Source organism: Populus nigra, chromosome 13 (genome assembly GCF_951802175.1).
Source record: "Populus nigra chromosome 13, ddPopNigr1.1, whole genome shotgun sequence".
Classification (NCBI taxonomy): Eukaryota; Viridiplantae; Streptophyta; class Magnoliopsida; order Malpighiales; family Salicaceae; genus Populus; species Populus nigra.
This window is the reverse complement of record NC_084864.1, coordinates 15,082,341-15,094,564: the sequence shown is the minus strand read 5'-3', so window position 1 is coordinate 15,094,564 and position 12,224 is coordinate 15,082,341. Positions and strand designations below refer to the sequence as shown.

The 12,224-nt window shown below is 34.3% G+C and overlaps 3 protein-coding genes across 3 annotated transcripts; all 3 read right to left on the bottom strand.

The window, feature by feature from the left end:
* Nucleotides 1-1,217: 1,217 nt before the first annotated feature.
* On the bottom strand, nucleotides 1,218-3,565 carry LOC133670783 (UPF0481 protein At3g47200-like). The gene is made up of 2 exons (XM_062091396.1): nucleotides 3,333-3,565; nucleotides 1,218-2,760 (listed from the first exon to the last, which is right to left on the bottom strand). The coding sequence occupies exon 2, from the start codon at nucleotides 2,728-2,730 to the stop codon at nucleotides 1,420-1,422; it is 1,311 nt and encodes a 436-aa protein (XP_061947380.1). The 5' UTR covers nucleotides 2,731-2,760; nucleotides 3,333-3,565; the 3' UTR covers nucleotides 1,218-1,419.
* Nucleotides 3,566-6,666: 3,101 nt separating this feature from the next.
* Nucleotides 6,667-9,420, bottom strand: LOC133671102 (putative disease resistance protein At3g14460). The gene is made up of 3 exons (XM_062091744.1): nucleotides 7,300-9,420; nucleotides 7,122-7,202; nucleotides 6,667-6,884 (listed from the first exon to the last, which is right to left on the bottom strand). Exon 1 carries the CDS (start codon nucleotides 9,164-9,166, stop codon nucleotides 7,325-7,327), a length of 1,842 nt encoding a protein of 613 aa, XP_061947728.1. The 5' UTR covers nucleotides 9,167-9,420; the 3' UTR covers nucleotides 6,667-6,884; nucleotides 7,122-7,202; nucleotides 7,300-7,324.
* On the bottom strand, nucleotides 9,420-11,953 carry LOC133671101 (putative disease resistance RPP13-like protein 1). Its single transcript, XM_062091743.1, has one exon. The coding sequence runs from the start codon at nucleotides 11,873-11,875 to the stop codon at nucleotides 9,422-9,424; it is 2,454 nt and encodes an 817-aa protein (XP_061947727.1). The 5' UTR covers nucleotides 11,876-11,953; the 3' UTR covers nucleotides 9,420-9,421.
* Nucleotides 11,954-12,224: the final 271 nt, after the last annotated feature.

Here is a 12,224-nt window from a genome sequence, read left to right as displayed (position 1 = left end):
ATTATGGAAAACCTCTAAAATATATTTTTCAAACTCATTATAAATTTTAAAAAATAAAAAACTAGCTTTCAAGTTTTTTAAATAGAAAAATATTGCATCTAATCATGAAATTCCCGTTGCTTTTTTTTTTTTCTTCCAGACTTGTGTTTTCTATAAAATTGAAGCATTACTTTATTTCTCGTTTTTTCCAATTTGTAACGGCTAGTATTGGGTTCATATATATTTGGTGCATGTCCTATCCTTTCATAGGATTCAAGGCTTGCATTTTGGGCTTTAACTTGTATTATTTCATAGGCCCAGGTCTACTTTCCCTTTTTCATCTTTTTTAGGATCCTAAGTTGTAAGTCGCCCGATGTCTAGCTTTATTAAGTGTAAATTATTTCTTCAGTTTTGAGAAATAATTTTTTTATTTTTTTATAGAATTAATTATTCAGTCACTTGATTATTGTTTACCACGCTTAGTTACTTTTTATTTTATCTTAAAATGATATTTTCTATACTCATTAGTCTTTTCATAATCTCTGTTTATTTTCTTCCTTTTCTATTTAAAAAATGAACAAAAAAACTAAATAATTACTTTTTGGAAAAAATATTAATTGACATATTTCTCAGAGCTATATGCAATACTTTATAGTTTAATTAATTTTAAAAAATGAATAAGATTGATAATTTGATTTTTTTTTTGTTTGGTAATAAGAGTATTTTATGACTGGATTGTGTATTAATCAAGACTAAATTCTCCTCTAAGCTATCTTAATGATGCACCCTTTACATTAACTTATCCATTCAAAAGAATTTAATAATTCTTTTTTAATATCGAATTTGTAATTTAAATCTAAGAAAGTCAAGAGATAAAGAGGTTATTACTATAAAGATAAGTCAACTCATAAATTCATCAAGTGTTGTTCAGTCATCAAAACTAGATTATATTAAAAATTATATCAATTCAAAAACACTTTGAATTTTAATTTATATTTTTCTCAAACAATATAATATTTCTCAAAACGAGGCTAAGTTTATGTATTGTTTTGTCTAGATTGATTAACAATATTATAATACTGCTACTTTATTGTAGTTTGATTGATATCTAATAGCATAACGAGGAATCATGAAATGATAAAATTAAATTATTAGGTTAACCAAGATGAAGAATACAAGGAGCAAGATTCAAACAAATAGCTGCGATTAATTAATTAATTAAGTTGGAAATTAAAAGGTATCGAAGATAATGGCAGATTTATGAATTGACTCCTTGACAACATAGTAAATTTATAACATGAGAGACAGACACAAATTTAGATAAAAAAATTCAGCAAGAGACTAAAAGGACAAGACCAACACATGTTTGGAAGCAGAAAGATACAACCATGGAGTCTGCAGAGCAAAAGGTGGAGCTAGCCATGAATAACATGTGCAGGATCAACGATGATAATAAGAAAGTACAGAGTAGATGGTTTGTATCAAAGTAGCTACTAGAAGGATAATGGCAGCAACGACCGATGTAGCCATCCAAGGATTGGCAAGATAGTCACGGAGCAAGGATTGCACATATCTGAGCCACCAGCTCGTTTTGCAGTAGTTAACCACCTCCTCGGATGTTCCTGCAAAATAAAAGTCTCGCACGACAACCTGCTTACCGATATTGTTAAAGAGATGTGCAACTTCTTCATAATCACCAAAATTGTGTGGAATTATGCCCTTGTTCACAAGAAACTCGACGTCTTTAGAGGAGTCAACAAGAAAATCCATGAGTAACCCATAAGATGTCATGAAATGTTCTCGGCCATGCAAGCATTGCTCCATGGCAATGAGGTTTTGGAAGAGTGAATTCTCAACACACAATTGTCGGATTTTCATAGTACCCTTTTCAAACTTCAAATCAAATAGATCTTTTTTACTACCATTTCCAACCTCAATTCCCTTTTTCTTGTGATTGTTGTCAATGTCAGATCTAGCAAACTTAATTCCATTGTAACTGAGTTTTGTTGCGCATTGCATTACTTTCCATTCTCCTTTGGCTGTTGCATGTTTGCTTGCAGAATCCGGTGAGTAACAATTGTGTATTAGATCAAGCAAATGACAACTTTTGCTTCCCTTTCTCGACCGATCTAGTTTGAAAAAAGAAATAGCAAGATCATTTAATTCTGGTAGAGTAATATCACTATGGTCTTGTATTACCTTAAATAACTCCTCGAGAAGAATGAACGGAATCTGGTTCTCTAGCAGTGCCAAATCACGCCGGACAACTGAGATCATCCGAGGATTAAGAAGTATGGGATCATCAGGTCTGAGGTCATTGATATAATATCTTATGAAAAGCTCTAGTATAAAGCAACCATCAACTAACAACATTCTGGCAAGTTCAGTTTCTGAGTGTTCAACTTTTTCTTCATAGTTAAGACGAATTTTTGCATCCAAATCTAAAGTAGCTTTACCACAAGCTTCTAAAGCATCTGTTTCGTTGCGTGTTCGTTCAAGCAGGGATAGCATGTAGGACAATTTATGTTCCTGCATAGCCTTCAGATTCTCCTTCGGCTTGTCCTTTGGATTGTGAAGAGGTCCGATTGAGATGGTTTGAGGACTGTAAGCATCATTTTTCTCATTCCGAAGCTTGTATGGTACCTTACAGATGGTATAACGAGTGGATGTTGATTGCAAATTTGCAATGTCTAGCTTTATGCACTCCAGCCAAGCACCACCATCTGCACCTTGAGCTATATCTTTGGCCATAAGTTCCAAATTGATCCAAACGAGATCGATCTGACAAAGAATCAAAATATTGTTTTCAGTTTTCTAACCACCTTACTCTTATCCTTCATTAGCTACTTTCGGTAGCATGTGCCTTTCCCATAACAAAAGGTAGCAAAATAAATTCATATGCAATCCAACTTCAACCAAGAAATAACATGAACTGGAAGCTTTCACAATCTCAAATGTATTCTTAAACAAGCAGCTGGAAATCCAACAACAGCAAAAATAAATTGACACCAAATAGCAGACAACAGTCTTCCAACAAAGACAAGCACTCTCTCAATTAAAAAAAAGAATGGCAAGAAGGTCAGAGCAAATGCTGGGCAAGAGGATAAGATGCTACAACTTAGGAATCATGAAAGTGACAAGAATCAACATGCAAAAATGATGTGAAAGTGAATATAAATGACCAGGATCATACCATACAGAGAGGAAATAACAATAATTGGTCCAAAGCTTTTGTCAAATATAGACTTTAATTTGTTCCCAAAAGACTTTAAGAAGCAAAATCAGTTGTTCAAGCTTTGATTTAACACTTCGTATAGAGCATTTTCAAAAAGCAATAAGCGAAACACCATTACCTCTCGGTTCACCACAGTTTACTTCCAAATTTTCAGCGTTCTATCCAGCAATCCTTGTTGGAAAATAGCTTCGACTGTTGTTGCTGAGATTTGAACTCTCTTGGCGTCTTCAACTATGAATCTTTCATATTATCTTGGTGTGGAAATTTGGATCTACTCATCGGCAGTTAGGAAGCTAATTTGGCATGTGCTGGACTACTGTGCTTGGTGAAAGGCTGTAAAAAGAGGAAGAAAGATGTTACTTAATAATTTAAAGTTTTAGTTTGAGATGATTTTTTTTATATAGTATTAAAGTTTTAATAATTAAATAATTATAAATTTAAATTTTATTATTTTTATTTATATGATAAAAATTAAGTATAAAATAGTGTAAGTTTATGTAAATTTCAAGTTAAAAAACTTTCATTTAAATAAATGTATTAGAAAATAATATAAATTATATTTTAAAAACTCATTTAATTGTTTAAATTTTTAGATTTTTAGGTTGAGATGGTTTATATATATATATATATATATATATATATATATATATATATATATTGGAAATTGGTTTTAATACGATGAACGTGTATTCAACAGAAATATGATTAAAGTCAAAACAAATACCGAGTTCACTCACATTTAAAGGGAAGATTTTGTTGAAAAATTTTATTCAAGAAATATTTTAAAATAAAATATTCACACATAAAATAATTATACTGTGAGTTTACACTGTGAGGGGAGAGGCTTTACACTGTGAGTTTGAGTTTTGAGCTCGGGCAAATTATAAAATTATTTATAAATAGAGGGTGGAGAGGCTATTCAGAAGCTTTGAAAAATTATCAAGTCTTTGCTATCTACTACCCTTTGACTCTTCTTGTTTTATTTGTCGCCTTCTTGTATCCTTCAAACTTTATTAAAAAAACTTCTATCAGAGAGCAAATCGAATCTATTTTCTTTTTATTTGTCTCCATTTTCTTTCTCCCCTGTTGTTTATTCCCCACTTCTCTCTATTAAAGAGAGAATGAACAAATTGGTATCTATATTTATTGATTTTCTTTTAATATTTTCTCTTATTCTTTTTACAATGCTATTGTTTGGGGGAGGGAGGGGTTATTTTACCATCAACTTATATGTTACAGTTTTATCATTATTTCGCCTTTTTGTCACTTACTAGTATTTTTTAGCTCATGTTATACCGTGGATTGAATAATTTTTTTAAGTTTAAAAAAAATATAAAGATATTAGAAAGTTAAAATTTTGATTTATAATGGCCTAAAAACTTTTTAAATATCTAAATGGTGACACATTGAATAATATATTTTTTTTCAAAAAAATTATTATAACAATTACATATTGAATTCATTCAAGCCAATCATAATTATCTTGCAAAATCCCGAGATGTGAGCTATAAGATTATGATAAAATCATAAAATCTATACTTTAGGAAGGCCAATCAAATATTAAAGGTCAATTTTAAATTTAAAAAAGTGACTCGAGCAAACCTATATTGGTGGAGCAAACCTATATTGGTGACTAGTGCAACATCGTGGATCAGAGAAAAATTTTCAAACGCAAGAAAAAAAAAGTTTAGGCGACACAAGGAATTTTAAAGAAGTCAAAGAAATTTGAGACTTAGGTCATTGAATTGAATATGTTTAATAATTTAATAACAAAAAAAAATAAGCAAACTTGTTAATCTTCTAAAATTATAATCCGTGAAATCGCATACTCGGATTCAGGTAAGAAGCTCAATTTCCAATCAATTTAATGTTGAAAGATAGAATTGAGAAAAAATCAATTAAAAAAACTTGTCAAAGCAAAAAAAAAAGGCAATGAAATGAGAATAAATCTAATAAAAAAGTGAATGAGGATGAAATTGTAACAAAAAATCAATTTTGTATATCATCTCAAATAAAAAAATAACAATTAAAATAAGGGAGACTAACTATGAGAATTGAAAAATTAAAGCATGATGAAATCAAGTAATTTAAATGTGTAAAATTTTTTTAAAAAAAAACAAAAATACACCTTGAAAATTAAAAATGACAAATAAATATGGTGAAAATATATTTTTACCTCCCCCGGCTGCCAGTTAGTCCATTTTTTCGTCAATGGCAAAATCATAATTCCAGTGTTTGAATCTAGAATAAATTACATTTTTGCTACAGTACTTTGATCACACCTTTTCTGTTAATACTAGTTACATAACCCGCGCGATGCTGTGGGTTATTTTTTTTGCATAAAAAAATATAAAAAAAACTAAAATTTAAAAGTCTTGAGTTTTTCTGCAAAGCTATATCCAAGAGTCTTGAGTTTGACTGCAACGCCTAACCTAAGAGTAATATTTATAATATTAATAATAACATTAAACTTTCATTACCCAAGTTTAAATGAGTCTGACTGCAACACCAGACCCAAGAATATTGGATGTGGGTCTGGCTATAAGGTTGTGTCATAAAAGTATGATAATTAAATAAATTAATTAAAAAGAAAAAAAAACAAATAAAAAAACCAACAGAAAGAAAAAAACTAATGAAGAAAAGGAAAAAAAATCTGAATTAATTGGATTAACCTTTCAAACCAGGTTAACCCGTAAAACCTGGGATTCACGTCATGAAAGTTTGATAACTAAATAGAAAAAAAAATTGACGGGTTTACCCAAAATTAACTAGGTTAACCCATCAAACCAAGTTAACCCGTCAAGCCTATGATACGTGTCATGAAAGTCTGATAATTAAATAGAAAGAAATTTAACATTAACAAACTAAACTAAACGAAAAAAATTAATTAAAAAGAAAAAAATCAGGGTTAACTCGTCAAATCAGGTTAACCCATCAAATCCAGAATTCGTATCATAAAAATTTAATTACTAAATAAAAAAAAAATTAATATTCACAAACTAAATCAAACAAAAAAAATTTTCATTAAAAAAATAAAAAAAAATGAAAAAAAGAAATCAACAATTCTATAATAATAATATAATATATTAATACCTTTTAGAGAGTATTACTTAATATTAACACTTGTTCCAGGTCCAAAAGAATCAACTTTAAGATATCAAGGAATGAAAATAAAATATAAACACGAAATTTTATTTGATTAAAGCTACATCCATAAACGAACAGGAAAGGAAATTCCGCTATCAATCAGCAACACAAAATACAAATACAATGGTAATTGTTTTTGTTAAAGGAAACCAAGCACAACACAGGCTGTTAGCTTAGTCAAATACTGTAATTTAATCTTTAATTATTTATTTCTTTATTTATAGATAATTAGGCTTAATCATAGGCAATAGTATAGGATCTTGATAGTATAAGTTGTCAACTTTGCTTACTCTGAAATACAATAATAAGAATACCATTCTCTTCAGTATTTTTATTAGTTTTGGAGACTCAAAATCCTTATCTCTGTACACTTAATGCACTCTGGATGTTCTGACAGCTAAAAAAAAAAAAATAATACTCCACAACAGGTCCTGCACATTAGGGACAAAGGCCCCATAATAATCAATATACTTGTAATAATCCATAAACTTTTGGTTTAACATCTGAAGGCGGACTCAACAACCTGGAAAGCAAAAGAGCCGGATCAGCCACTACTACAAAATAGAATTACACGGGTAATGTTCGATATCTATACTGATATTTTGAATAAAATCTCATTATAAATACATATTATAATGACATTTTAAACAATTTTATTTATTTATTATATATATTTAGTGTAAGAACTTTATTTAACTTTAAAGATAATTTATATCAATTTTATAATTGCTAATTTAATGGTGTTTAAGACAAAAGTTACCTTAGGGCGAGTTCCGTTTAGAGTAAGAACAACTTAGGATCAACAACGGGCATCGACAAAAGTAAAGGTTCGTCAAGAATCCTGTCAAGATTCACAAGAGTTAATTAGAGAATATGGAAAGCGTTACTATAAGATTGTTCATATTGATAACGCGAAAGAAATCTTTCAGTGGCAATACCTCATTGTATTGGATTAAACAGAGGTTACAATTTCCTGCTCTTCACATTGAAATTGTGGTAACCAATCTGTACATTGGGAACATGAGATATCTTGGGCCAGTCTTCCCCTGTATCCTGTTGACACCTCTGTTCCATCAAGGGACATGACCTGATGTACAGAGAGAAGAGATCAGAAGGCAGGCTGCCTTCTGACAAGGATTGGAGCTTAGGGCAGTCTTCGAGTTCGAGTCCATAAAGGAACGTGAACCCTTGAAGTTCCAGAGACGTCAGATTTGGAAGATCACAGATTGAAAGAAATGTAAACGGCATGGGGAAGAACGTACGTTGCTTGAGGGAGGATTCCACTTCATCACTGTAATCTAACGATAAGGTTGAAAGAGAAGGGAATCTACCCATACCCCATTTGTCGCAGCCAGCAATGAGTTTTCCGCAACCTCGGATCACTAATGATTTTAATTTGGAAGGCGAACTCAATCCAGAAGATGAAGACAAACCCATTCCGAGAAATGGCTCAAGTTGACCACAATTATATAATTCCAGATTCTCAAGAGACGGGAGGAGGCAATGCACTGTTTTCAAATTTGAACAATGTTCTAGTGAAAGAAGTTTCAAATTGGGGTACTCGCAGACTTCCGAATTCCCATTACTGTTGCCAGCAAGCGGTTCTAATGAAGCGGAGAAATCCATCCCAGGCAATGACTGAAGTTTCCCACAAGCAACTATTTTTAGATTCACAAGGGAAGGTAGGGAGCAGAACAATGATTCAAAATTTGAGCAATGTTCTAGTGAAAGAATTTTCAATTCTGGGTACATGCAGACTTCCGAATTCCCATTACTGTTGCCAGCAAGCGGTTCTAATGAAGCGGAGAAATTCATCCCAGGCAATGACTGAAGTTTCCCACAAGCAACTATTTTTAGATTCACAAGGGAAGGGAGGGAGCAGAACAATGATACAAAATTCGAGCAATGTTCAAGTGAAAGAATTTTCAATTTTGGGTACATGCAGACTTTTGAATTCCAATTACTGTTGCCAGCAAGCGGTTCTAATGAAGCGGAGAAATCCATCCCATGCAATGACTGAAGTTTCCCACAAGCAACTATTTTTAGATTCACAAGGGAAGGGAGGGAGCAAAACAATGATTCAAAATTTGAGCAATTTGATAATGCAAGGGTTTCTAAAGTCGGACAGCCACTGCAAAAGGATTCGGTAGACATGGAATCACCAAGAAGTTCCTCTGGTTCACAAAGGGATTTGAGCTTTGGACACCTGCTGATCTCAAGTTGCTTTAACTGGGGGAAAAGATTTAGTGGGAAGAACTCGAGGGGATAGCGAGTGATTTCAATTTTTTGTAAAGTAGAGTAAGCATAACCCCACTCTTCAATTTCCTGACGTATAAAATCGAAGGCATGGAATGAATCGACTGTGAGACTTTGCGAGTCAGAAGACAATTTCTCTAACTGCACCTTATGAAAATCATTAGCCAGAATTATTTTACTAATGGGTGCAGGAGACCAGCCAGAAGGTGGACCCACAAGCTTACATTTTGCAATCTCAAGCTCCACTAAAGAAGGAAGGTCGCTGGGCAGTGCTGTTAGGCTTGGACACTTTCTGATGCAAAGCACTAGAAGGCTTCGGAAAGCTCTGCCTTCAGATTTCCATTCACGCCATTGCAGCATCCTCTCAAAAGTTAGGCTTTCAAGGGATTGGAATGGATTCCCTTGGGTGGAGGGACTTCCATAGAACTCATCACCAACATACTCTAAATTATAAAAGTCTTCAATCAACAGCGTTTTTAGAGATTTTAACTGACCAAGAGATGGTAAAGAGACACAGTATTTACATCCACTAAGCCTCAGATCAACCATTTTTTCGAAAGAAGTGTCCCCTACCCATCCTGGAAGTTTTTTACCTCCGTAACCGATTATAGAAAGATCTTCCACTTTTGCACTAGGCCGCAATGCTTCAAGTACACCTTCTTCTGTTAAAGAATCATCAGTATCCCTACTGCCACTCCATCTTAACTCTAACTTCTTAAGATCCTTGCCCTTCAAATTGGCTTCAGAAGCATTTAGACCATGAGAAACATTTTGAAGGTTCCAAATACGAAGTTCTCCCAGTAGCTATCTAAGCTCTCCTAGCTCATCAATTCTGCACCCATTTTGTTGTCCCACAAAAAAATCAGTCAACGTTTCAAGCTTTGTTAGTTTGCCCATTTGTGGCGGCGTCTGTTGCAATCCTGTTTCTGTAATATCAAGATGACACAATTCAGTTAACTTCACAATGTTGGCTGGTAACTCAGCTAGATTTGGGCACTGGCGCAAGATTAATGTTTGCAAAGTGAGCGTCATACACAAAGTTTCAGGTAAACTTTTTATTGATTCTCCAGAGATTTCAAGATGTCGTAGGTGTTTCAACCAGCAAAATACATCAGGCAACTGATTTATATTAGACAAAGACAATACCCGTAGGCGATTGAATGACTTAAGTTTCTCAACATTAACATCTCCCCAAAAGGACTCATTTGATATTGGCAAAATGGTACGGAAACTGTGAAATCCATCGCCCACAAGATTCTTTAGGTCTTCATATCTCCTTTTGCTACCACACCATAAGTGACGAGCTTTGCTCAAAGTATGTGAATCACCATCATCCAAACTAACTGAAAAATATCCATGTAAAAATCTCGCCCAACTGTGTACCAGGTCATTCATAACAAAGGATGATGTATCGTCACTCTTTTGTTGAAAAAAAGAGTAGGCTACAAGTTTTTGAAAGTACCCGTATCCTACTTCTTTCTTCCCCGTATCCCCTCCTAGAAAACCATTAGCCAGCCATAAAAGTACAATTGTCTCCCTTTTAAATGAATGATCCTTAGGAAAGAGTGAGCAGTAAACAAAACATTGTTTAAGATTTGAAGGAAATGTATAATACCTTAATTTCATAGTAGCAAGAATAATGACCAGTTGAAGATCCCCCCCACTCAATATTTCCTCCCAGTACATATGTGGTTTGCACCGAAGGTGATTCCCAATCATTATTGCACGTAGAGGTAAGCCACCGCACCTTCCCAATACTTTCGAACGGAAATTTATATCAAATGGCAAACGAGCCTGGCTTTCTTCACCACAAAAAGCATGTTCTGAAAACAAGGCCCAGCAATCATCATCGCTTATTTTCTTCAAATTAAAAGGTGTAACACATGGCAGGACTGATGCTACAGTAGGACTCATCTCTCGTGTTGTAATGATGATCTTGCTCCCCAGTGCTGCAGATTCCAAAGCTGTGACTAAGAAGTTCCATTGAGCATGCTGATCATCTGCCTTCCAAACTTCATCTAATACAAGCAATAATTTCTTTCTTGTCAATCTTTTCTTAAGCTCCTTTTGAAGCTCATTTGCATCCATGGGAACACCTCTGAATGAACCAATATTCTTCAGAATATCTTCTACTATCCTGACAGCATCAAATTCTTGCGAGACGTAGACCCATGCTTTCAGATCAAAGCACTCTTGTACCTTCATATCAAGGTAGACAAGCTTAGCAAAGGTGGTTTTACCAATACCGCCAATACCCTCTACAACAATTGCTTCTAAGCTTTTACCTTTTGCATCTTCTGATAGCAGCAAGGGCATTATGGTTTCTTTATCAGAGTCCCTGCCATAAACACCATTATCAATATATAAACGTCCATCACTCCGTGGAAGATTGTGGCGGTTCTCCCCTTCTTTTGCCAACATTTCAAGCTTTTCAAAAATCTTGACTAAGCTTTCTACCACTATCTTTTCGTTAGAAGTACAAAAAGAGGTGAAAGAGTTCTGGATCTTATCTAGATAGCTTTGAGAGCTGGATTTCAATTCTGCTCGTCCAGCTTCATGAAAAATCTCGTCTAGCAGCAAATTTGCAGCTTCATACACGGCACCTGTAGCTTGCTGAAGCCAATTCTTCACGTCTTCATTGGTGATCTGCTTTGTCTCAGCCTCAGGGAGCATGATCTTGATAGTAATCAAAGCTTCCTTGAGCTTCTCGAAGATTCCTTCGTTGAGAAGTTGGCGTCTGAAGGAAAATCGAAATTCAATCAGAAAACCCAACCGCCGGAGCATGAGAAAAATAGCACTGCTGAGAAATCCTGGTTCAAACTTAGCTTCGCATGGGAGGCTTCCCATAAAACTCTTTATCAGACACAGTGTACGAGCCCTTTCCTCGAACCTTTTTAGTTTCTCAAAAATATCTTTCAATTTGTTTATAATTTCGTCCGGCTCGGTGTTAAAATAGCCAGTTTTCAACTTTGATCCTCGAGCCTGACAAAAAATCTCGTCCAACAAGTCCTCAACTTCATGAACAACATGCTGCACTTCATTGAGCCAATCCTTCACACCTTCCTCAGTGGTCTGCTTCCTCTCTGCATCAAGGAGCATGCTGTTGACAGATTCCAAACTTTTTTTCAACTCGGATGGGAGTCGTCCTTCAAGCTGGCGTTGAAAGAACAGCTGAACCTCAGGAGAACTAAACTTATCGACCACAAGATCAACAGCACTTTTGAGAAATGCTGATCCAATCTCACCTAGAAAGGCCATAGAGAATCTTTGCAAAGGGTACGAGAGCAGAAAAATGGTGAGAGCAGAATGCAAAAGAATTACAGGTAAGCAAAGAGAAGAGATTAAAACATTTTAAAATTAAAAAAAAAACACGGTTTATAAAAGCGTTGCCAAACACGCTCACTACTGATGACAAGATATACTGTTTCAGAAAGATTCTTGCATAGATTCTGAAATAAATTATTGATGGAAAGTGGCAGCTCTATTGGTGATGGGGGTCAAATCCATGGTCCCATTATGTCAGCGGTGGCTATTTCTCAGCCAACAATCACCTGTCGAGCCAAATCATCAGCCATTAGGCTCGATTCTCGAAAGTTCCAAACAACGC